Source organism: Sus scrofa, chromosome 13 (genome assembly GCF_000003025.6).
Source record: "Sus scrofa isolate TJ Tabasco breed Duroc chromosome 13, Sscrofa11.1, whole genome shotgun sequence".
In the NCBI taxonomy this organism is placed as follows: Eukaryota; Metazoa; Chordata; class Mammalia; order Artiodactyla; family Suidae; genus Sus; species Sus scrofa.
Genome location: NC_010455.5, coordinates 54,659,367 through 54,684,116, shown reverse-complemented (window position 1 = coordinate 54,684,116; position 24,750 = coordinate 54,659,367). Strand labels below are relative to the sequence as shown.

The following is a 24,750-nucleotide window of genomic DNA, read 5'->3' as shown; positions in this document are numbered from 1 at the left end:
AAGCTCTCTGGCTCCTGTTTTGAAAGGTGATTTTTTTTTTTTTTTAAGTGTGTGACGGTAGTTTCACCAATGGAATTTCTAGGTAGACCATGAAAACCTAGACTCTTATTAAGTCATGACCTCAAAGAATGTTGCAGTGTGCATAGTGTCTGCCTCCTCTGCCAGAACAAATCCCTCACTAGACGCTGTGCATTCATCTGACCTTTTCTTTTCTTTTCTCTTCCTTTCTTTTCTTTCTTCTTCTTTATGGCTGCACCAGCACCATATGGAAGTTCCCCATCCAGGGGTGGAATCGGAGCTACAACTGCCGGTCTATACCACAGCCACAACAATGCCAGATCCGAGCCGCATCTGCAGCCTATACTGTAACTTGCAGTAACACCTGATCCTTAACCCACTGAGTGAGGCCAGGGATCAAACTCACATTCTTATGGACACTATATCAAGTTCTTAACTCACTGAGCCACAGCAGAAACTCCTCATATGACCATTTCTTAAGTGGCTTACACATGCTATGGCCTCATTTTTCCCCAGATAATCTTCTAACTAGCAACCCAACAGCCAAGAGGGGGTCAGGTCTCACTAAATAACCTCAGTAAATAAGTGGGGAATGAGTGAAAGATGTACAGAAGGTTATTGATGAAATTTGCCCCCAAATGGAAAATCCCACCAGCTTTGCATTAGTTCTTAGGACTGTGCAAAGCATTCATGGGCACCTCTACAAAGAGCCACAGTCATGCTCCCTAGGCTTAAATGCAACCAGAAAGGAATCCTTCTATGCCCACAGCCTAAGTGTCTGTCTTGTCACTGGAGACTTTATGCCAAAGGTCCTCGTCAAGGCCCCTAGTGTCCTGTCAGATTTGCAGTAGTGGTGTTTGCCCTGAGACCAACTGATGGGATTTTCACCCCAATTGCACCTATGTCCCAGGATCCTTAGGTGAATAACATAAGCATTTAATTTATAATAAAGTTTGCAATCAGCATTTCTTCTCTACAAACATTCCATTTACTTGGTTTTAGAGCAGCATAAACTGTTTTAAAAGCAATCTGCTCAATTGGGCGAGTTAATGATATTTAATTTGACTGGGCCAAACGTCACGGGACACACATTCCGCCTGTAATTGCAGCCATCATCGCTGCCGTTTTGTGTAATGTACATGTAATGCTAATCCCGGGAATAAAGGTTGTCATTCTCGGCTGGCTGACGGCGTGCACCAGAGTCATCACCTCACTAAGTCTCTCGGTGATGTGATTCCAAGATGACAGGGTAATAACTGTTATGTGCATAAGGTAATTCAAAACAAATTTGGCTGCAAAAATGGATTGTTTAGGATAGTAAACTCCCTGCCTTGTCTCATGTCTTTTAAGAGAATGTAATGATAGCTAAAATGCCTTGTCAAGGAGCTTGCATGGCAGGGGTCAAGTCCTGTAAAATTTATCTGTTGCATACACCCACCCCCACAGCCTACAGAGGATCCCAACCTGCGGGCTGAAAATATTAATGTGTATGTCAGTAGCCCAGGAACATTTGGGCTGGAAACTTCCCTGAGAAGTAAAGAAGCCTTTCAGTATACAGAGGTCTCTCTAGACCACCTGACTAGGCTGCATCTGCTTCTTTGATTTGCAGGCTATTTTCTCCTGGGAAAATGTGACTGTTCTGGGGTAGAAGCCCCCTTAGCACTGGGGTCTTAGTAAATTCTTATTATTTGCATGTTAGGCTGTAAAGTAGATTATCTCATTAAACTTTACACTAACCTAGGAGGCATGACACTATAATTGCATTGATTCGCACATGAGGAAACCGAGATTCAGAATAAATTGCCCAAAACAACAGTCAGGATTCTAACCCTGGTCTGACCCCACCATGCAGCTCCTGGGCCCTCCGACCCTGAGGTATAAGAAAGGAGGTACTCACCTGGCTTGTAGAGGGGTGAGCATACTTGAACTGAGTTTGATTAAAATATGCACAGCACTTGGCTACTGAAAGTGTCCCCTCGGGCATAGTCATCGGAACTGCCCATCCTGTAGGATCCAGCCATAAAGGGGTGTGACGGTCTGGTGGGGGGTGAGAGGGCATTTCACAGTCACCACAAAGGTCCTGGCCCCACTTTGGGTTTGCCATTACTGTTTCTCTGCATCTTAGGCCATAGGGATGTTACAGATGTTGTTGCATTGTTGCTTTTTAATAACACCCAGTGTCACACAGATTGGGAAAAGCCTGCCTGCGTTTATAATTGTGTGCGCTGAGACACAGAGGAGCTGTTTGCCCCTGAGAATCCTCTAAGCTTAGCCACACACAGGTGAGGGCTTCCTGTTTCACTCCCTAGGTACCATTTACACTTATGCTCAGTGGTTCTTGCATTGGTTGATAAAACCTATCCAAGTAAAGCAGTAGTTTCCCTCACTTTTCTATAAGAAGCTAATGAAGATATATTCCCAATCAGAAAAGCATTTCTCCTCTCACTGTTTTATACAGATAAGAGGAATGTCTATAGGAGCATTATAGTACATCCCCATCTAACTTTACAATACAGCTGGTGTGACAGCCACACCTGTTGGGGTGTGTGAGGTTACAAGGAATTCAGACCCAAGTTAAAATGGCCTGAAGTATAAGGATTGTGTTATCAAATGTGCTAAGAAGTTTGGGGTTAAGAATTCTAAGTTTGATCAGTTCATTCGCTCAATGAAAATCATCCAGAGACCCCAATTCTCCATTTTTCACTCTGCATCCCTCAGTGTTAACCTGGCCTCAGAGACCCAGCTCCTAAAGTGGTACCAAGATGCTCCTGTGCGTCCAGGCAACACAAGCAGATGACTTGCCAGGAAGCAGAAAAGAACCATCCCTCCCTCGTGTCCTATGAAGAATGGATAAAACCTCAGAGCTGGCATGGCCCCTTTCTAACCACCAGAAGTGTGTGGCATGCCTGTGCCTAAATCCATCACTGAACACAAGGAACCAGGCCACCAGTATAAGCTAAAGACAATTAACCCCTCACAGCAAGCTCCCCACGCCACCCCCGCCCCAGGGAATGCCTACTGATCTGGTGGAAAAGAAATGAAATCCTGAAATCCGAGCTCTCTTAACCTAGAGGAAGCTGGAAGAACGAGGAGGGGTGCTTTTTATCAGGCAGCTGACCTTTCTGCTGCAGTATTTGCAAGACCTAATTGTGTGAGTAAAAGCAAAGGCTCTTAGGATGAATTTTTTTAAGCACAATAGGAGGACTCCTAGAAGAAAACCTCATGTTCATTCCCTTTTTGCAAAAATGCAATTCTCTTGCACTTACATAGAGAAGGCACAGATATGACATAACTTACAGAATCCATTCAAAAGCCGTCATGTCTGAGTTCATTATGGGTAAAATACCTTTAGTACAAGCCATCCCCAGAGGGGTGAGCTGGCATTGGCCAAACTGACATCTCCTTAGGGTGCTGCCTGTGGCACTAATTTAATCCAGGGACAAATTTACTATTGCATCAAAAATTCCTACATGATTTGACTCTTGGTATCATGCAGTAATGGAAAATAAGGCTCAGATAATTCGGCCTCAGCATGAATTTCACGGCCATCCAGCTTGTCTTTCGTCTCCCAACCCCCACCTCATTTTTCAAGCCCCCAGAGTTCCAGGCTCTGAGCAGGGAAGGGGTCAAGGTGATCAACTGGTCTAGAAAAACTAGAAAGAATTCCTTTGTTCCCCTTTCTTTCTTTCCTCAGTGGAGGAAGAGCAAAGGCAGTCCTGGTGTTAAGTCCTGGTGTTTCCAATCCTCCAGGGTGAAGGGTTTTAAGAGTTTGATCGTTCAGCCTTTCACTTATTTACTGGTGCACTGGAGTCATTTTGCAACTCAGTTCTTGCTCTGCTTAACTCCCTCATGATGATAGTAAATTAAGTGGATTGAATCCACATCATTAATAATCTCCACTGGAGTGATTCATTTGGGCTTCATCACAAGGAAAGAATCCAAAATCTATTCCTCAGCTCAACAGTTGTCGACAAGGAACTTCAACCTAAGCGTTCTTGTCCCTATAGGGCCAGAGTGAAAGGGCTTGGAAAAAATAGAAAAACAGCTGCCTAATCAATACTCATGTTCTGCTTGGACAAGGAGAACATAAGGTGCTCTACCTCAGAGGATGGAGCTCATCGTCTGTGTGCTTTGAAGTGCACGATGCGAAGGGGGAAATGTAGATGCTGGACAGGGAAAAGGTTGAGTGTTGGTTTTGGTGCTTATCATTAAATGGCATGAATTTGTCGGTGGTGCTGCCCTGAGCAGATTTGTGAAGCTGAGGAACTCCTGCAAACACATATTCTGTAGAGTGACTTTAAAAAGTAGACCAATCCCTTGGGGAATGATAGCAAAATACAACTGTCATGCAGTTGCAGTCATTAGACATCACCAGTCTGTTGGGACACAACGTCATCGTTCTTTGCTATGGGTAGGGGAGGGTAAGTTAAATAGTTGGGCTTCTGTGTTGTCTGACATGACTTCCTTTTCTAGACCTAGGGTTCTGACTTCTATTCCCTCTGGCATAAGCTGTTCTAAAGATAGCTGTTCCTTTGTTTGGATGCCACCATTGGGAAGAATCCTGAATGCAGCATCCTAAATTCTGACCCCCAAATAACTCACAAGGTGATCTCCTGCGGCTTGTTTGTGCCTGCAGAGAGAGGGAGAGGAACATACTTTTGGTCACTGGGGGTGCAGCAGGAGCAGAGAACTGCCCACAGTGGGCAGGAACACAGCAATTAAGCAGCCCTTTATTCCGCAAAAGGCAGTCGTTTGAATTTCTCTGTGACCCCTGCCATATCCACCTGTGGCCTGGATTATTATTGACCTAATATTCTCCATTGACTTTGTAAAGAAAAGCAAAGGCATTCATTTAAGAAGGAAACAGCATCTGACTTCAATCAAAGGAAAACTGATGTCACCTGACACAAACCAGAAAAACACACCCCTTGAAAACATAACAGTGTAATTAATTACCAGTTAGCTCTTACTGCCTGATAAAGGCTGTGAGCCTGAGGCCCTGAGGCCACACTTTTCTCTCACAGGCGAGAGCAGAGGATGAAATTGTGTTAAAGACCTTCCGGTAGGAAGCCCAGACTTCCTCCACCCCCTACCCCCATCCCTTGAGAGTCATCATTTCATGCCAGACCTGCACACCTCAAAACTCCCCCCTTCCCACAGGGCTTTCCTTGGGAAACCTGAAACAGAGACACCAAGTTCTCTGCCATCCCCCCGTTTTCCTTTTAGCTGATTACCCACAAAAACTGCCTTTCCAGCTTCTGCTTAACAGTAATCCTCTCCCTGTTTCCTGTTTCTCAACAGGTCAACGGCAAAGATTTATCCAGAGCAACTCATGACCAGGCTGTGGAAGCCTTCAAGACTGCTAAAGAGCCCATCGTGGTGCAGGTGTTGAGGAGAACGCCACGGACCAAAATGTTCACGCCTCCAGCAGAATCACAAACGGTGGACACGGCCACCCAGACGGACATCACCTTCGAGCACATCATGGCTCTTACCAAGATGTCACCACCCACCCCACCGGTGCTGGATCCCTATCTCTTGCCAGAGGAGTAAGTAGCACGATGATGTCTCTTGAACATGTCAAGCAAGCGTGGTTGAGAAGTACCAGGGAGCTGGCTTCTTGCCTTCCAAGTGGTGAAAGAAATGAACGCATCCTAACTGTTTCCCACCAAGTCGCCCATGGCTCACTTTATTGTTTGTAGAGGCAATAAATTGAATCCTGCTCGGAACCACTCCGATACATTAATTACTGTATTATAACCCTGGAGTGGAGTTATTCAAATTATAATCCAAGAACAGAGTTGCTTACAAATGTTGTAAAAGTTGTTTCAGAGTAGAATTGGATCCCCACAAACGGCAGTGGGGAGGTTGCGTAGTTAGAACCAGAGGGAATGCAGATGGTCCTTTCAAGAGACGACAGAGTAAGTTGTAAGTGGTGAGTATAAAGAGAGCCCTGGGGAGCAGGGGTGCCTTCCACCATTTTGGGGCTTGTTTCAAACCTGGATCCATGGAGTAAGTCCACATGTGCCTTGTGTAAGTACACCTACCAATTACGGAACACCTGTGACCCAACACATCCCATTACTTTCCATGTCACCCCTCTTACCTTTCTTACTATCAGAGACATCGAGTGGTTCAGAGCCCCTGAGTCAGGCAAATCAGAGGCTCAAACTAATCTTCTAGCTGTGCACCTTGAGTAGTTTTCTTTTTCCCTGGACTTTATTTTTCCTACATTAAAATAGGGATAAGGGAGTTCCCGTCGTGGCGCAGTGGTTAACGAATCCGACTGGGAACCATGAGGTTGCGGGTTCGATCCCTGCCCTTGCTCAGTGGGTTAACGATCCGGCGTTGCCGTGAGCTGTGGTGTAGGTTGCAGACGCGGCTCGGATCCCGCGTTGCTGTGCCTCTGGCGTAGGCCGGCGGCTACAGCTCCGATTCAACCCCTAGCCTGGGAACCTCCATATGCCGTGGGAGCGGCCCAAGAAATAGCAACAATAACAACAACAACAAAGACAAAGACAAAAAAAAAAATAAAATAAAATAAAATAAAATAGGGATAAGAATAGTACCCATGTCATAGGGTTGGTTGAAATAATGTGTGGAAAGTTCTCAGCATGGCATGTGGTAAGCACTGGATAAATGATAGCAGAGATCATCCTTAATTTCAGGATTAATGTAAAATATATAGGAGAAAAAATGAAGAGCAAGAAGTTTTCTCCTATAGACAGGTGGCTTAAAAGATGTCTAGTGGAAGTTACATTGTGGCTCAGCAGTAACGAACACAACTAGTGTCTGTGAGGATGTTGGCTCGATCCCTGACCTCGCTCAGTTAATGATCTGGTGTTGCCGTGAGCTGTGGTATAGACCACAGACATGGCTCAGATCCCATGTTGCTGTGGCTGTGGCATAGGCTGGCAGCCGCAGCTCCAGTTTGACCCCTAGCCTGAGAACTACCATATGCTGCAGCCTTAAAAAGAAAAAAAAAGAAAAAAGAAAAGAAAAAAAAATCCAGTGGACTGTGGCTTTTTGCATGTAATTCTGCATGTCTGTGAGCAAGGTGTCTACTTCCCCACCTTAGCCTCTCTGGCTGCTGTTAGAATCCTGCTTGTCTCTGCCCATCTTGTTCCCAGTTCAGATCATTGCCTCCATGCTTTTTTTCAAAGGGCATCTCTGCCTCTTCTAAGTGGTACCTGTTGGGTTTCTATTGGTAACTCAATAGCTGGAGTGAACACACATGTGTCCTGTTGTTCTGACAGATGCCAGACACAGGCTGGCCTTTTATCCCATGGTTTGGATGGTTACCTGTCATCAGAAGCCAGGGCTAATCCCCCTGGCATGACAAAGTGGATTCGGTTGCTGCTGACAGTGTGTAAAGGTGGAGGAGGAGGGGGTACCTGTCTGACACTCACAGTGTACAAGGCAGTATGCAAAGAACTGTCACTCATTTCTTAAGACTTTCCCTCCAGTGCAGACTCAGCAGTTCTACCCAGCCTAGGTTGGCAGCTGGATTAAAAGCAGGTTTGTCTTACCTCCTCTCACAGATCTTAACCACAATACTCCAAAGCATCCCAGTTGCTGGAAAACGATGAGACTATTCCCTGACTATGATCATTCAAACCAATTATTTGACGTTTTAGACCCCAACTGCCTCTCCTATTGATGAGCCTTGAAGGCAACTCCTGACGCTCAGCTGTTGAACCGTCATGGTGACAGGCTTTTTAGATGCCAAACCCTTAATTTCCTCTTAAGTCTAGTTAACATGACATGACTCACCCCCCAGGGGCAATTTGAGAAATGTCAGAAGAGTGCAAAGGTCAGCCCTGTCGTGGTTTTAGCTCCAAGGTCAGAGAAGAGCAGGCATGTGTGAGGGGCAGAATGGGGCGGGGGAGTGGTGACGTGAGGCCTGAAAGCCCAGGCCTGCAGCAGCATCCTCAACACTCACAGCCCCCTAAGTGCAGGCAGTTTATTTGCCCGATGGGTCCAGCAAATTGAAAGCCAGTCCTCTTCTGAATGACCACTCCTGTCTGCTCTGTTGTTTCCAAAGTTAAGTGCCTGGGTGGGAAGACCAGAGCCCATTGATTGCTGCACTGACCTTTGAGAGCATGAGGATTTGGGTCCCCAGCCAACAATCAGGGTGAAGCTCTCCATCCATATCTGACACCTTTCAGAACCACTGACCTGACCAAGCCTGTTGTAATTCCCAATGCCTCTGCTCCCAGAGGTTCCATTAGCTTGCAGCTTGAGCAAAGGTGGTGGAAGTATTACGCGGGAGGTCCTGACACTGCCAGGAAACACAACCAGAGAGACATGAACTTAGAGCCTCAGACTCTGAGAACGGCCATCCTGACACTACTGAACCTGGCCAGGGGGTCATGATGACAGATACTCAGTACTGGAAGCAGTGCCTTACTGGTCTTCCGTCTCTTTTCAGGCATCCCTCAGCCCATGAGTACTATGACCCAAATGACTACATTGGAGGCATCCATCAGGAGATGGACAGGGAGGAGCTGGAGCTGGAGGTAAGAAGAACGTCCATGTCTCATTTGAACAACCATTGTTAAGACTAATAATGGAGTTCCTGTGGTGGCTCATCAGAAATGAATCTGACTAGCATCCACGAGAACACAAGTTCGATCCCTTGCCTTGCTCAGTGGCTTAAGGATCTGGCATTGCCATGAACCGTGGCATAGGTCACAGATGTGGCTGGGGTCCCATGTTGCCGTGGCTGTGGTGCAGGCCAGCAGCTCCAGCTCCAGTTCGATCCATAGCCTGGGAATTTCCATATGCCACAGGTGCAGCCCTAAAAAGACCAAAAAAAAAAAAGACTGGTAAGTTCACTATCAGCATAAATTTAGATAGTGGAACCTCATGGAATGTCCTCTTTTTGGGGATTTCTTTTACAAAAACCCCTTCAGTGGGTCTAGGGCTCTTTGGAACATGGCTTTTCAAGAAGAAGGGCTGCTGAATCATGTTTATATGCCAAGAATGCTTTTCTGTGACCACTGTGACAAAAGTAGAAGTCTTTAAAAGGCTATCCGATGTCTCAGGAGCTGGACTGATGGAGTCAGGTGCAGGCTTCGGAAGTCTGTGGTATTTAGTTCAACTTCACTTTATAGCAGTGGATTCTTTAGTTGTTAGTTTCTAACGCCTTTGAGAATCTGGAAGCTGAGGTCTCTCCCCAAAAGAATGTTCCTGTCTCTAAGGCTTGCATGTGATTTCGGGGATAGGGGTGGGGGAGGTCACTGAGTTGCCACAACATCTGCCCAATTTGGCCCATTCTGCCTTAGTTATTTTGTTTTATCTGCTTATGACCAGAACCATTGTTTGCTTCCTATTTCCCTTTAACTCAACCCAACTCATTTAAACTAAGTGACTCAGAACAGCTACCGTGGCACTGCTGGAAAATTTATTTTAAAAGAAATGCTGTTATCACTGGCTCAGGCAGCAAATGAACATCCGTTGCTATGAAGAGAAGGAAGGCTGCTTTTACATTTGGACTTTTGTTCATGGCCACTTAGATGTCACCAGGTTATTTATGTTGACTGAGCACCATTGCATAAAGTGAACCTGCTGGGTTTGGATAAACAACCCTTCTTAAGTTTTGAGGTCAAGACTCAGGTAGGTTCTTCCTGAGGCTCCTGTGGCTTCTCTCCAGGACAGAGTGTCCAGGAGGGAACAGTGTCTGTATGCCCAGGAAGGCTCTGTTTCAGAGATGCGTCCCTGGAAGGTAGCCTGGTAAATGTGAGAAGGTTAATGAACAATGGCACTGCCAAGAGCTGAGTTTTCTACAGCAGACCCAGTTTTCTGGGAGACTGCCTGGCTGTCACCCCACTCCTTCTTGAGATTTCTTAAATGGGTCAGCAGTCTGTCTGTGGTTGGTTCCATCAGCCAGTTTTACTTCCGCCCAGGCTTGTTGTGAGTCAGGGGTCCCATCTCAACACACCGCTCATCATGTCAGTTCAATTAGATCAACGTCCACACCCTTTGAAAAGAACTAGTTTCATGGATATTATACGGGAGGGAACTCTATGAGTGTTTGGGGATATTATGGGAGCAAATGCACAGAGAAAAACAGATGTTCTCTCTGTTAAAGCACACAAAATGATCATATTTAGGTAAGTGTCAAATCCCTGTTATTGTGAAACTGCTTAGCGGTAAAAGGATTACACAAGAGTATGCCCAAGGGTTGAGCCGCCAAATAATTACCCATAAATTTGCAGGTACTGAACACCTGCTCTAGATCTTCCTGTAGGCAATTAAGAAAGAAAATAGGCATCTGAAGAAGGCTTTTTTTTTTCTTGCTTTTGTTTTGATTTCCCAGTTGATTCATCAGTAGCATCCTACCTGGGCTGTTAAGCTGCCATCACCTTTGTTGTGTCTGATGACGTAATTTTGAGGCCAGAAAGAAAGGAAAGCTACACTTTCAACAGGGAGACTAAAATGATCTCCAGAGCTGGTTTCCCACCACAGTCTCCGCAGATCCCAAGAAAATTGAGATCATCCTAGGGATGATGCAGGCTGCCCCTCCAGGCAACCGATGCATTTTTCTTATTTTAAAGTTTTCTTGAAGAATAGTTAATTTACAAGGTTGTGATCATTTCTGCTGTACAACAAAGTGACCCAGTCATACATATACACACATCCATTCTCTCTCAGAATCTCTTCCCACATAGATTATCACAGAATACTGGGTAGAGTTCTCTGTGCTCTATAGCAGGCATGCATTTTTCTTTAGCCTTTAAGGCACAGCACAAGGGCTCCTCCAGGGAACCCTCCCAGCTCAGCCCTGCCCTATGTCAGCCACCTTATCACACTCCCAGTTCCATCAGCACTTGACCATTTTTGTCCCACCACCTGTATTAAGGACCTTCCACCTGCTCTTATCTTGGCCTGTGTATCATCCCCCTAGGTCCTAGCATATCTCAGCATGGCTCAATCTTGTGTCCAATGCTTAGTCTTTGGGCCTCTCTCTGATTAAAGTGGCTGCTGTTGCAACAGCTTGGATCACCAAGGCGGAATGCCCCCCCGCCTTAATTCTCTTAATTGAACTGTCGTTTCAATTTCATCTAAAATGTCAGGCTTTGCTGTTCATTTTTATCCAGTGGTCCATCTAGACCAGTAAGCAACAGGACACCCGTGGTGCAGGAGCTGTAATCCAGATAATGGTAATACATTATTTATACCAGCTTGATTAATGTCTTCTTCACAGTCTTATCTCCATCATCACAGACTGATATATATTGATAAGCTTTCCTGATGTGCTCAGTGGTTATAGGGCTCTAGCTCTAGCTCAGAGTCAGAATGCATTGTGGAGAATTGACAAACAAACCTGTAAGTTTGAGGAACTGCCATTTCCACTGAACCTCAAAATGCTGCCTGTGTTTATAAAATGGTAGAATAGCTGAGAAATTTCTGCTATACAACTAAGTGATTCAGTTATACGAATACCCACATCCATTCTCCTTCAGACTCTTTTCCCATATAGATGATCACAGAATATTGAGTAGAGTACCCTGTGGTATATAGCAGGTCCCCATTGGGACAGTCATTCCATATACCACAGTGGGCATATGCCAGTCCCAAACCCCCAGTCCATCCCTTCACCCCCCCCACCTGTCCCCTTTAATAACTGTAAGTTTGTTTTCTATGTCTATGAGTCTGTTCTGCAAATGAGTTAATTTGTATCTTTTGTATCCTTTTTTTTAGATTCCACATACAAGTGATACAGTGTTATTCATCAGCTGTCTAATTTTACCTAGTTTGACCATCTCTAGGTTCATCCATGTTGCTACAGATGGCACTATTTCATTCTTATGGCTGAGTAATATTCTGTATCAAGTTTATTTTTCATTTGGATCTTTGCTTTACCTTGGAATCTCAAGTCAGTTCACTCAATTTTAGTGAGCACCTACCATGCACAGTCTATAAAGCTAGATATTTCTTTTACTGCACAATTCATTTACTCAATTTCTGTTACATTAGTATAATCCTTTTGAGCAACCAAGATAAAACCCAAATCTATACAAGTCTCAAGAAAGTTTCACCTCTTACACTGTTGTACTTTCAGTGCTTCTGAAAACGTTTCATGGTTCACTCTTTGCTTAACGATTAGCAGCCATGCTCTTCTCTGTGATGTGGAACCATCTCTTGGAAATAGAGTCACCACAGCTAAATCCTGTCGTATGCCTGCTACGTGACACTTTCCCAACTTTTGCTTTTATTTCCCAGGAAGATCCAGATAACACAAGGAAATACAGCCAGTGCCATCCTAGCTAACATCAATGTCAAGTACATACCTAGAGTAAACCTGAGAATACCTTACACTTTTTTATTACTGGAAATGTGCTTTACCAGCATCAGTTTTTCTATTATCACTCATCCTTTTAAAGCCAGACCATTTCCAGGATAGAAAGCAGTTACCAGAGTACTGCCCTTAAATCAGAAGGACACTCCCTTTCTTGAGTCTGTATGAAACATCATGTCCTAACGTTGTGCTTCACAGCCAGTTAGAATTGGGGGTGCAGAAGAGAGCCTGGACATACTTGGACTGGAGACAGCTCCCCCCATGTGCTGCCCTGACACACAGTGTGTGCGCCTTAGCTGGAGCCAGGCTGGGGCTTCTCAACCACAGAAATAATGGAATTTGGCCTCTGCAGGTTTTAAAGCTTTTTTTATTAAGGCATAGTTGATTAACCATGTTGTGCCAATTTCTGCTGTACATCAAAGAGATTCGGTCACACATATATATATATTCATTCTTTTTTACTATTTTCCATCATAGTCCATCCCAGGATATTGACTATTGTACCCTGTGCTATACAATAGGACCTTTTTGTCTATCCATTCTAAATGTAATTGTTTGCATCTATGAACTCCAAACTCCCAGTCCATTCCACTCCCTCCCCCTTTGCAACCGCAAGTCTATCCTCTATGTCTGTGAGGCTGTTTCTGTTTTGTAGGTAGGTTCATTTGTGCCGTATTTGAGATTCCACATATAAGTGATATATTTGTCTTTCTCTTTCTGATTTACTTCACTTAAGTACAAGAACCTCTAGTTGCATCCCTGTTGTTGCATATGGCATTATTTCATTTTTTTTACAGCTGAGTAGTATTCCATTATGTATATGTAACATATCTTAATCCATTCTTCTGTTGATGGACATTTAGGTTGTTTCCATGTCTTAGCCATTGTGAACAGTGCTGGCATTAACACAGAGGTGCGTGTATATTTTTGAATTACAGTTTTGTCATGACAGATTGCTACATCACATGGTAATTCTATATTTAGTTTTCTGAGGTACTTCCATACTGTTTTCCATAGTGGCTGCACCAATTTACATTCCCACCAACAGTGTAGGAAGGTTCTCTTTTCTCCACACCCTCTCCAGCTTGTTATTCGTAGACTTTTTGATGATTGGCCTTTGTTGCTTTTAAGTCAAGTCCAGCCAAAGTGAGAATGTGACTGTCCCCATAATAGCCTCTCCTGGGAAGGTGTGCAATGGGACTTCAAGGCTCTATGCAGTTCTGGGGTCTATATTACTCTACTGTAGTGAGGACACATCATTGTCAGAATATCAGTAACTGCATACAGACCTTCTTCACCAGGCAAAAATGTCATATGTTTGACCATAATGTATGGTATGGAACATAAGCCCCAACAATATTTATGGGGAATCTATGACTAATTTGCTAACCACATATGTGGTTAATAGCAGCATATTAAAAATATTTAAGTAAGGAATAAGGTAAGATACAGTTCTTAATTATCAGTGATTCAGGTGAAAATATTGTAAAGCAACAAATGTTTTAGGATGTTTTCCATGCCAGCCTGACATTTTATTCCAAGAAAATTTTCTTTCTGGTTCTTAAAGTATTAGATTTTTTTTGAAGAAACTGTTGGATTCAGAAGGGAAAAGTACATGAGGAAAAAAATCACCTCATCAGTAGCAACATGAACTAACGTCTACTTTAATAGCTCATTGGTTCTCCCAACATCTGTCAAACAAAATATTGACCAAAAAGAGCAGAAATACTTTTCAGGTTAGGTTTTGATCAAAATTACCTTGACTATGGCTATTGGGTACTAGGGCAGATAAATGCAATCTTTTTTTATTTTAAATTTCAGACCTTAAGCTATCACATTCCTTGTGAGCTTTCTTATTTCCCTACTCAAATATCCCTAGTACCTCATGCTGCTTTCTCCCCCAAGACATCCTTTCCAGTCTTCTCACTTTTCTGGGTTCTTAAATGGAGCCCTCAACTCTAGGTGGGTATCACAGAGTCTTGCTTCTCAGACTCTCAAGTGGTGAAAGACTAGGGGACCGAGTTGGCTGGTAGTTTTAATTGTAATGTGTCACTGACCAGTACGTAATTCTTCCATGTGTGACTGTGCAGCTCATCTCTGGCCACTTCAGTTCAACAATACCTCGCTTGGTCTACACCTTGGTCAGTGGGAGAAGTCTGCTCTTCTCATCCTTGGCTGTTGTGACAGTGTCTATGTGCTGTAAAAGTTTCTAAACACTCCCCTCAGTTCCTGCCCTGACCTCATTATGACCTTGAAGTCTACTCTGAGTAGTAGTAGGATGAAGTTCTGTGGGGCCGTGATATCTTTTGACTTTCTTTGAGAGAGTTACCTCAGTGGCCAATCATTCAGAGAAACTATAGCCAGTATTATCCTTTTCATTCTGGTAAAAGTCATAGCACAACATTTATTATCTTTCTCATTTTTCTTCTTACGACCTCTCCAGTTATCCTTCTCTCTGCTCTGGATGCACATGAACCTATTCCAGAAAACAAATAGACCAAGTCCTCCCTTTGGACCATACCCACATGACATCTTTGTCTGTTTCTCAGAGCAAAGAAATTTCTATGCAACTCAACTAAATTATCAGAAATTAATAGGATTTCATTTAAGGAAAATATGCCAGATTGCTATAGCTATAATTAGGAAGTCATTGAATTAATTAACATATCAGTGTTCAGAAAACAAAATTATCTTATGGGGGGTGGGAGGCATGAGAATTCTTTGCACTCGGCTCCAAACAACTGCTGTGACTTCAGGCAAGTAACCTACCCTGCACATACCAGTTATACTACCATTTTCGGGGGACTGTCTCTGGGCAGACCTCATCTCAGTGACATGTCACCCTGTGCAAGTAGCAGGATGATGTGTACTAGTGAAGAGACAGGCTTAGATGGAGTAACAAGCCCCTGAAACCCCAAGGTGAAGCTTCTCGAAAGAGCTAGAGTTGGCATCTGCACTCAGGTCTGCCTGTCTTCGCCAACACCTTATAAGCCACACATCAGCCAGAAAGGATACTGTAAATATCCACCAGATCATAGCAGTCCTCACTTAAAAGTTTTCCAAGGCTTCCCATAAGTTGAAATAAAAGCCATGTTCAATTCCCTCATTTTTCCTTGCTCGCTGCACGTTGGCTCTACTGGCCCCAGGGCCTTTGCACCTCCTGCTCTTCTGTCTAGAAAGTGTCCATGGTATTAGGCACCCAGGGGAGGCCGTCAGAAAGTGTCTGCTATATAACAGCTTTGAGCTTCATTACAAAAACTGTTGTGTCCTCAGCACCTGCCAATAAGAGCCAGGAAAGAGAAGATGCTCCCAGAGTCAGACCCCATCTCAGAGCCCCACCTGGTTGGCAAGCAGATAACACCACCAGACCAGGGGATCTGCCTGAGAACTTATTAGCAGGCATCCCTTCAAACAGTAGCTTGAAGGCCTGGAGTTTCCCACCGCAGTCTTCCAGGGGTGGCTGGCAGTATGGGTGATGTGGCCTGTGAACACGTTTAGAGAATTGCACAGCCCCCTCCCCAGGCTCCAACAATTTTCAAAGTTCTGACTTCATTCTGAGGTGCAGACTAATTGGCAAATACAGCAGCATTCCCCATGCTCATGTGTCTCGCATTTGGACTCGCTTTGCCTTTATCTTATTTAATTTGCTGTAATAGCGGCTGAAACTAATTTCTCGACTGTAAATATCACAGCTGTTGTGGAAAGCATTAATTGTGTGCTATCACGTTACCCTCCTCCTTGGATCAATTTATGTGTAATCTGTTTGCAAGTTCTATTACTGTGCATATGAGGGAACACGACGTGAAATAATCTAACCAAACACATTTGAAACATTTGCACTGAAATGGCTGGATGGTCCGGGGTTGGAAAATATACTTTTTGTGGCAGACATTGAAAGAACACTTTTTCAAAGCCCTATCCCAGAAGTCTCAACGCTGAGTGAAATATGGCTAATTTTTCTTTGGGGGATCAATAAAATAACTATTTTCAAAATGACTTTATATTGACTGAAAGGTCAGAAATGCCCTGGGCATTGATCCCATGTCCATAATCACTTTTGGTTTAGTAAGTTAACTTCCCTGCGCAGCTGAATGCAAAGAAATCCAGGTCCTCATTGAAAACAGTGTTTTTCAAGCATCTGACGTCCTCGCAGCTTCTCTGCTGGCTGGGCTCACTGGAAATGCCCTTTCTTTGTCTAGGAAGTGGATCTCTACAGAATGAACAGCCAGGACAAGCTGGGCCTCACCGTGTGCTACCGGACAGATGACGAAGATGATATTGGGATTTATATAAGCGAGGTATCAAGGCTCATTTTTTATAACTATCATATCAAGACAAAGAGGGTTTTTGTGTTTTGATTTTTTTTTTTTCTTCCTTTTATGTGTTAACCAGCCTTAACTCTGGCTAATTGAAATGTCTTTGGAAAGACACAAATGTCTTTGTCCCTTTTACCACAGTCCATGGAGTTGCATATCTTTGTAGAGCGTAAGTTCCCATGTCAGCACATAAGGCAAAATTACCCTCCTGAAGCCTGCCAATTGGCCATAAAACGAAGCCATTGACATGGTTTCGTGTGTTCACCCCTGAGGGGACAGCAGATTCACATTTCCCATCTCGTGTCCACAGAATGGGATGGTGGAGGAAAGCACTTACACTTTTTCAAGTATTTCTGTATCTGTTTCTCTTTTTGCTTTTGGCAAGTGTATATAGTTGGAGCCATATAAGTTCGAATGCAACTTCAAAGTGCATAGATGGAAGCTATTTTGACTTTTCCAGAGAAGACAATTCGAAGTCACAGTTCCAGTGTGGATTCATTACCACATGCCCCCATCTTTGCAAGCATAGCAATCCAATTTTGTCAGGAAATGAACTCTGTCTCTATGGGAGGAGCCAAGGGATGTGTCTCCTAGGCTTCATAATTATCCCTTTGGTTATACTTGCTCCACCAAGCTTAAGTTCATCCATCATTACTGCATTTGGAGGTATCTCTCCCAAGTTCAAGCCCACTTCTCTCAATTATATTTTTTTAATTTTATTGTAGTTGATTTACAATGTTATGTTAATTTCTGCTGCACAGCAAGGTGACTCAGTTATACATACATTCTTTTTCAATTCTCTTCCATTACAGTTTATCACAGCATATTGAATATAGCTCCCTGTGCTATCCAGTAGGATCTTGTGGTTTACCCACTATCTTTAATTTTTAAAGTTATTCTCCAAAGTTTAATGTACATATTTGGTAAAACAATTAAGAGACAGTTGCTAGTTAGTGTAATGAAGGGTACCCTTTAACCTATTCTCCATCACACGTCTGATTTTCCTTCCTGTGCATGGAACAAAAGTTGGCTGTGCATCTCCACCCACTCAGGTCGGTGGGGTCTGTGCATGCTCTTGTGTAGCACGGTTGGCACACAGGGACCTGGGAACATAGTCTGGAAAGGGCTTGGCACCAGATGAGTCCATGTTTGTCTCTCCTTGCACAATACTGAGTCTTGTTTATTTCCACGCATGACTATGTGTTAGAAGTGAAGCGGATGCTGGGAAGCACCAGTATTTATTTTTGTGCATGTCTGAGTCACTCCCTCAGTGCTGAGATGTCTGCTCTGTGTTTCAGATCGACCCCAACAGCATCGCAGCCAAGGATGGGCGCATCCGGGAAGGAGACCGAATTATCCAGGTAGGTCAGCTTCCAGACAGCTCCTCTGGCCATCACTGAAGAGCAAACTGGTTCTAGAAATAGATTTAGGGTTGCAAATGCAGAAGTCCGTGAACAGGGTTCACAAAATCAAATATGTGGTGAAGTTAATTCATGTTATACTAATGACAGAAGCACAAACTGAAAAATACCAGGTAGCAGGAAGTGGTGAGGCCTGAGACAAACTGGAGAGAGGATGCCTGGTCTAAGACAGCCACCCCAGCACCTTACAGGATCTATACCAGCTCACCTCACTTCCTTTCATTCTCTTTGGGCCAAAGATAACATATCACTGGGCCAAATAAGTCTGCAATTTATGAACCACAATCTCATTTTAGCTTTCTCTGAAAGATAAATTTCAGACTGATCACTTCACGTTAAAGAAGTCTCTTATACTTTAGGACTCCACCTTTAAGTACTATATGGAATGGCTTTTTTTCTTCTTCTTCTTTGGCTGCCCTGAGGCATATGGAGTTCCCAAGCCAGGGATCTGAGCTGCAGTTGTAACCTGTGCTGCAGCTGTGGCAGCACTGGTTCCTTTAACCCACTGTGCTGGGTGGGAATCAAACCAATGTCCTGGTGCTCCAGAGAGGCTGCCAATCCTGCTGCACCACAGTGGGAACTGCTGGAATAGCTTTTAAGAGTAGCTTCTTTATCTGTCACCCTTTGCTCTTTGGAGTCAAAATGAGACCATTGTTTCTCTTTAAGCTACAGTCTTTTCTGATCTCAAAAAAATTGAGATTCTTTGGTTCTTGGCTAGAAGGCTTAGCTTAGCTTCTACCTCTGCTCATTCCTACCTTCTCATTTCTAATCCAGTGTGTTTATACATATCATTACAGAGCTCACTGTGAGTAATTTTCATTTTCTGTTTCCTCTGCTTACTCGACACCTCCCCAGACTTCAGCCCAAACCTTCATATCTGAAGGGGCTGAATCCTCAGCAGTACTTGCTGTAGATTTCCACTAGCACCTCCCCATGGGCATGGGAGTACTGAGTTCCTTACACAGCCCTCCTTAACTCCATTTTGTCATAGAAACCCTACCCCCTTGGTAACAAGATCAATCACCCAACCAGTAGTAGCATCACCCCCTTTGCTGCCTCTTGCTTCACTGGTATCAAGAGTCAGATGGATAGAAGGCTCACCTTGCAGCTCAGTGAGACCATTGCTGCATCCTCTGGAGCTGAGAACCCCAGGCCAGCAGAGCTCGAAGTTGCCAGAACAGGAGCCAAAAATCCTGCAAGAAAGTTATCAGGTGTGATAGTGAGAGAGTCCCCCCCCTTGACCTTCTTTCTCACCCAAAGAAGTCACAGTGTCAAAATGGGGACATGAAACACCTGTATAATTGCAGAATGTTCGCATCAGACCCACTGTTCTTTTTTCTCCCATATTATTTGAAAATATCTGTAGTAATGCTTCAGCATATTCTATTTATATTCCTGCCTGAGTGTATTTAATTATGTCTCATTAAATTGATGAGATGTTTTCCCTCTTCACAACACTGTGATTTTTCTCAGCGCTGCCTTCAGAAGCCCATGCCACTTCTGTTCACATAGCCTCATCTTGTGAACTAACTCATGGAAGCTGCCTGGTAGACCAGAGGCACTGCATCAGTCTGAGCAAGGCCTTTCCTTCTAAAAAGCAGCATTCCTTTCAAGCTACATGGAAGTTCTATGTCCCATCTGTAAGTGGGTGACTGAGGCAGGCCTGAAACAGTAGAGAATGATTTTGCACAACCTCATTATGCCACGGTCTTCCACTTCACCTTTTTCTTTTTCTTTTAAGATTAATGGGATAGAGGTACAGAACCGTGAAGAGGCTGTGGCTCTTCTAACCAGTGAAGAAAACAAGAATTTTTCCTTGCTAATTGCAAGGCCCGAACTCCAGGTGAGTCTGCTTCCTACACGGGAAGGTGCATCTGTAGTTCTAAAAGCAATAGTAGAGTCCCTGGGCCTGCAGAACACTGCCTAAGTATTGAATCTGAACTTGAAGGTACACGGTACCCTGGGAAGGTAATCTGACATGCTGTAATTTCAAATCTCTTTTTTGTTTTGACCTTTTAAGGGTGGCACTGACATCTACCTGGCATTTACACTGCAGGCCCCGCAGGTTCATTAATGCAGGGATCGTAATGAAGAGAGAAAGAAACATAATGGCATGGAGAACAGCCAGGGTCATGCCCATCAACATGTTCACCCTCCCAAGACCTGACCAGTGCGTGTACTGGTCTCATTTACAATTGCAGATAGGTGAGGTATATAGCGTGATGACTACAGTTAGGCACACAGTATTGACTATTGGAAATTTGCTAGGAGTAAATTTCAGTGTTCTCATCACAACAAAAATACTGTGAGGAGATGATATGTTAATTGACCATAGTAATCCTTTCACTTGTATATACACATAAAATCATCATGATGTACATCTTATGCATAATACAGTTTTTACTTTGAGAAAAAGTCTGCTAATATTTCTTTGACTTTTTTAAAGGGCCACGTATGGAATGTGAGTGGCTTTGGGAACCATATATGGTCTCTGGTGCAGTGGCTAGCTTCTTGCCATTGTAGTGTGGAAGTGGCCACGGACAATACATAAACAAATGGGCATGGCTATGTTCCAATTAAACTAAAAAAAAAAAAAAAAAAAAAAAAATGGGCCACATGCCAGATTTAACCCATAGGCAGTAGACCTCAGACCCCTGAATAGTTTGCTCTTTTATGAGCAAGAGAGTTATTAAAAGAGATTAAAGTGATAGGCCTTGCCCAAGACTGACAGCTAGTTAGTAGATCTACATTTTCTTGTGTGAAAGAACTCTCCCTACAAGTTCATTTTCTTTAGGACCTAGTGAGTTGTGTGTGGGCGGACAAGCAGGAGAGGGAGCTGGGCTAAGGCTCCCTGACCCCTGCTCAGTGGCCTTCCTGACTGAAAGTAGTAAACTGGGGTGAAAGCATTTCACCCTGCAAAAATCAAACAGCAGCTGAGAGATTTCCCCAACTTGTGGTGTAGGGTGGGGGCTGTCTTTGCTGTGAGGTTGGGGTAGCTCTCTGTCCTAGATCACAACAGCAGGCAGACTGCATCTCCATGACTCCCAGAGGGAACCCTAGAAATGTTCTCTCCCGGGGTAATGGCCTTTCTTAAAAGATAATATAAAATGAAAGCAAAAGGAACCTCTTCTGAAACATGTGTGGGCTGCTGCCTCTCTCTAGCTGGATGAGGGTTGGATGGATGATGACAGAAACGACTTTCTGGATGACCTGCACATGGACATGCTGGAGGAGCAGCACCATCAGGCCATGCAGTTCACGGCCAGCGTGCTGCAGCAGGTAACAGACACACACACACACACAAACACAACCCCTACCCCCCACCATCCCCCACCCCCATCCTACTTCCCGCCTGCCCCTCCCCTTAGGGGGAGCATCCGTGGTAAGATCTACTCCTTGCCTCCCCCTTCTTCCTGCCCCACAACCACTCTGCCTGGAAGATGGCAGGGAAAGAATGCTTTTCGGTTTGCCTGTGATTGAAATGCAAGCGGATACTCTCCCCCAGAGTGCTGCTTGGCTTATAGAGTGGAGAGGTAATGCCAAGATACCCCTGACCTTCTGATGTTTGTTTAATAAACACATGCCAGTATTAACGCAGAGCAGACAAAGTCGGGTTTTCAAAAGTAAAGCATTTCCCTTCCCCTCTACGCTATGTCACTTACCACCATGGTCAGAAGTATCAGAACTACTACTCCAGAGCTTTATGAGCTAAAGGAGGTCCTCTGTGTCTCCTGCTTCCCATGCACCCAGTCTTCGAATAGCTAGAATCATTCATGAAGGTATATATGCATTTGCCAGACAGGGAAACTGGTGATAAAAACGAGGATAAGTGACTCACCTGAGTTAGGGCGCCTAGAGAGGTTCGCTGGTAGCGCATTCCCAGGCCCTGGTCCTACAGGAAAAGTCATAACTGGGAACTGCACCTCTGGCCTCCCTCACTGTGACTATTGTTTGTTTTCTGTTGTGCAGAAGAAGCAAGAAGAAGACGGCGGAACCACAGACACAGCCACCATCCTGTCCAACCAGCACGAAAAGGACAGTGGTGTGGGGCGGACGGATGAGAGCACGCGCAATGATGAGAGCTCGGAGCAGGAGAACAACGGCGACGACGCCCCTGTGTCCTCCCCACCGCTGGCGGGGCAGAGGAAGCTCACATGCAGCCAAGACACCCTGGGCAGCGGCGACCTGCCCTTCAGCAATGAGTCCTTCATCTCCGCAGACTGCGCTGACGCCGACTACCTGGGCATCCCGGTGGACGAATGCGAGCGCTTCCGGGAGCTGCTGGAGCTCAAGTGCCAGGTGAAGAGCGCCAGCCCCTATAGCCTATACTACCCCAGCAGCCCCCTGGACGCCAGCAAGAGCGACCCCGAGAGCGTGGACAAGGAGCTGGAGTTGCTCAACGAGGAGCTGCGCAGTATCGAGCTGGAGTGCCTCAGCATCGTGCGCGCGCACAAGATGCAGCAACTCAAGGAGCAGTACCGTGAGTCCTGGATGCTGCACAACAGCGGCTTCCGCAACTACAACACCAGCGTGGATGTGCGCCGGCACGAGCTCTCGGACATCACCGAGCTTCCAGAGAAGTCCGACAAGGACAGCTCGAGCGCCTACAACACCGGAGAGAGCTGCCGGAGCACCCCGCTCACCCTAGAGATGTCCCCGGACAACTCCCTGAGGAGAGCAGCCGAGGGCCTCGGCTGTCCCGGGAGCGAAGGCGCCGCTGGGGCCGCGGAAGCTTACGGGCCGTCCTCAAAGAATCTGCTCTCCATCACAGAAGATCCCGAAGTGGGCCCCCCTGACTACAGCCCCTCTCCTAAAGAGCTTGACCCCAGCCAGACCCTGGAGAACAAGGAGAGGAAACCCAGCGACGACAGCAGCAGCCCCATCCCTGGCCAGAAGCTGGGTGGCTCCTACCTGTCGCCCTTCCCCCACTCCCCCTACAAGCACGCCCACATCCCAGCGCATGCGCAGCACTACCAGAGCTACATGCAGCTGATCCAGCAGAAGTCGGCTGTCGAGTACGCACAGAGCCAGATGAGCCTGGTGAGCATGTGCAAGGACCTGAACTCCGCCAACCAGTTGGAGCCGAGGATGGAATGGAAAGTGAAGATCCGGAGCGACGGGACACGTTACATCACCAAGCGGCCGGTGCGGGACCGTCTGCTGCGGGAGCGGGCACTCAAGATCCGGGAGGAGCGCAGCGGCATGACCACGGACGACGATGCAGTGAGCGAGATGAAGATGGGGCGGTACTGGAGCAAGGAGGAGAGGAAGCAGCATGTGGTGAAGGCCAAGGAGCAGAGGCGCAGGCGCGAGTTCATGATGCAGAGCCGGCTCGACTGCCTGAAGGAGCAGCAAGGGGCCGACGACCGGAAGGAGATGAACATCCTCGAACTCAGCCACAAAAAGATGATGAAGAAGAGGAATAAAAAGATATTTGATAACTGGATGACAATCCAAGAACTCTTAACCCATGGCACGAAATCTCCAGACGGCACTAGAGTATACAATTCGTTCCTATCGGTGACTACTGTATAATTTCCACTTCTGCATTATGTACAGAAAGGAGAACACTACCATTGGGGTAGAAATTCCTGCCTCGTTCAATGTGGCAAGTTTTTGTATATAAGATAAATACTGTCATCGTGTTTATAGTCGAAATTGGCGAGCCCTACAACTCTGGGTGTCCTAGCTCTATTTTAAGTGGAGAAAAACCACCCATATAACGATCTATCTTGGAAGGCAATATTAACAAACAGAGCTCTTTTCAAATAGCAGTGGTACTTTTTTACTTGTTATCTTTTACATAAAGTGTTTAAATTTCAAAAAGATCTTTTATTAAGCATACTTTCACAGAATTTGTTTAAACCTATATTCATATAAAAAAAAAGTTAAACACGCTTTTTTTTCCTGCCGAAACCACAGATATGACTGCCAGTATGTATTTTTAATGGAACTCTATTTTATAATGTTACTTTGCTGAATGTATTTCATATGGGTGACCGTTAATATATTATTTAGGTCAGAGCTTCAACTCAAAACCACCAAACTCTTTGGTAACAATTCAATACACATAACGATACCAGCAGTGTTTAGATTTGGGATACATATTTAAACATTTTTCTGGTCAAAGTTCCCAAGAGAGTGTAAAGGTTTTAACAGAAAGCAAAATATAATGCAGATTTGTGGAAGTTTAAAGCATGTTTGCAAATATTGCAGCCGTTGGAAGACTTTGCATGTACAGGAAAGTTGTGGATGGAGATGGTTTGTGGAATTTTAAGTGCTTATTGTAGTAAACCTTTGCTTTGTAGGTTCGAAGGGACGGACTTTTACGAGATTTACAAAATCATGATTAGTTACAAACATTAAGTAAAATGAAGTTAAATAAATTATTTTCTATTTGATATCTTTTGAAGTGATTCCTCATTTTGCACTGGTGCCTATAAAATAAAAGCCTTTTGCTGTGTTTATTTATTTATTTTTTTAACCTTCATTGTGTTACCTGCTGCTTTGAACAATCTGAGTCTTTCAGATCCTCCAGTGCCTTCATTCTGCCTGAAATCCCAAAGTAGCTGTAAAACCAAGATCTGTCGGGAAAAAAAGGAATCAACTGCATCATTTAATCTTGAATTTTGACTGTCTTGCAGAAAGCCTTAGCTTGGCCCAATATCCTATAAACTAAAATGGGAATTTC

The 24,750-nt window shown here is 44.7% G+C and overlaps 1 protein-coding gene across 2 annotated transcripts in view; it reads left to right on the top strand.

The window, feature by feature from the left end:
- Positions 1-24,460, top strand: part of PDZRN3 (PDZ domain containing ring finger 3) — a 245,086-nt gene extending 220,626 nt beyond the window's left edge. For both annotated transcript variants that reach the window (XM_021069221.1, XM_013980617.2), the window contains 7 exons: positions 5,320-5,567; positions 8,450-8,537; positions 16,522-16,620; positions 17,937-17,999; positions 19,801-19,902; positions 21,222-21,338; positions 22,029-24,460. In XM_021069221.1, coding sequence (XP_020924880.1) covers positions 5,320-5,567; positions 8,450-8,537; positions 16,522-16,620; positions 17,937-17,999; positions 19,801-19,902; positions 21,222-21,338; positions 22,029-23,594 — 2,283 coding nt within the window. In that variant the 3' untranslated portion in view covers positions 23,595-24,460. The remainder of the gene's footprint in view (positions 1-5,319; positions 5,568-8,449; positions 8,538-16,521; positions 16,621-17,936; positions 18,000-19,800; positions 19,903-21,221; positions 21,339-22,028) is intronic.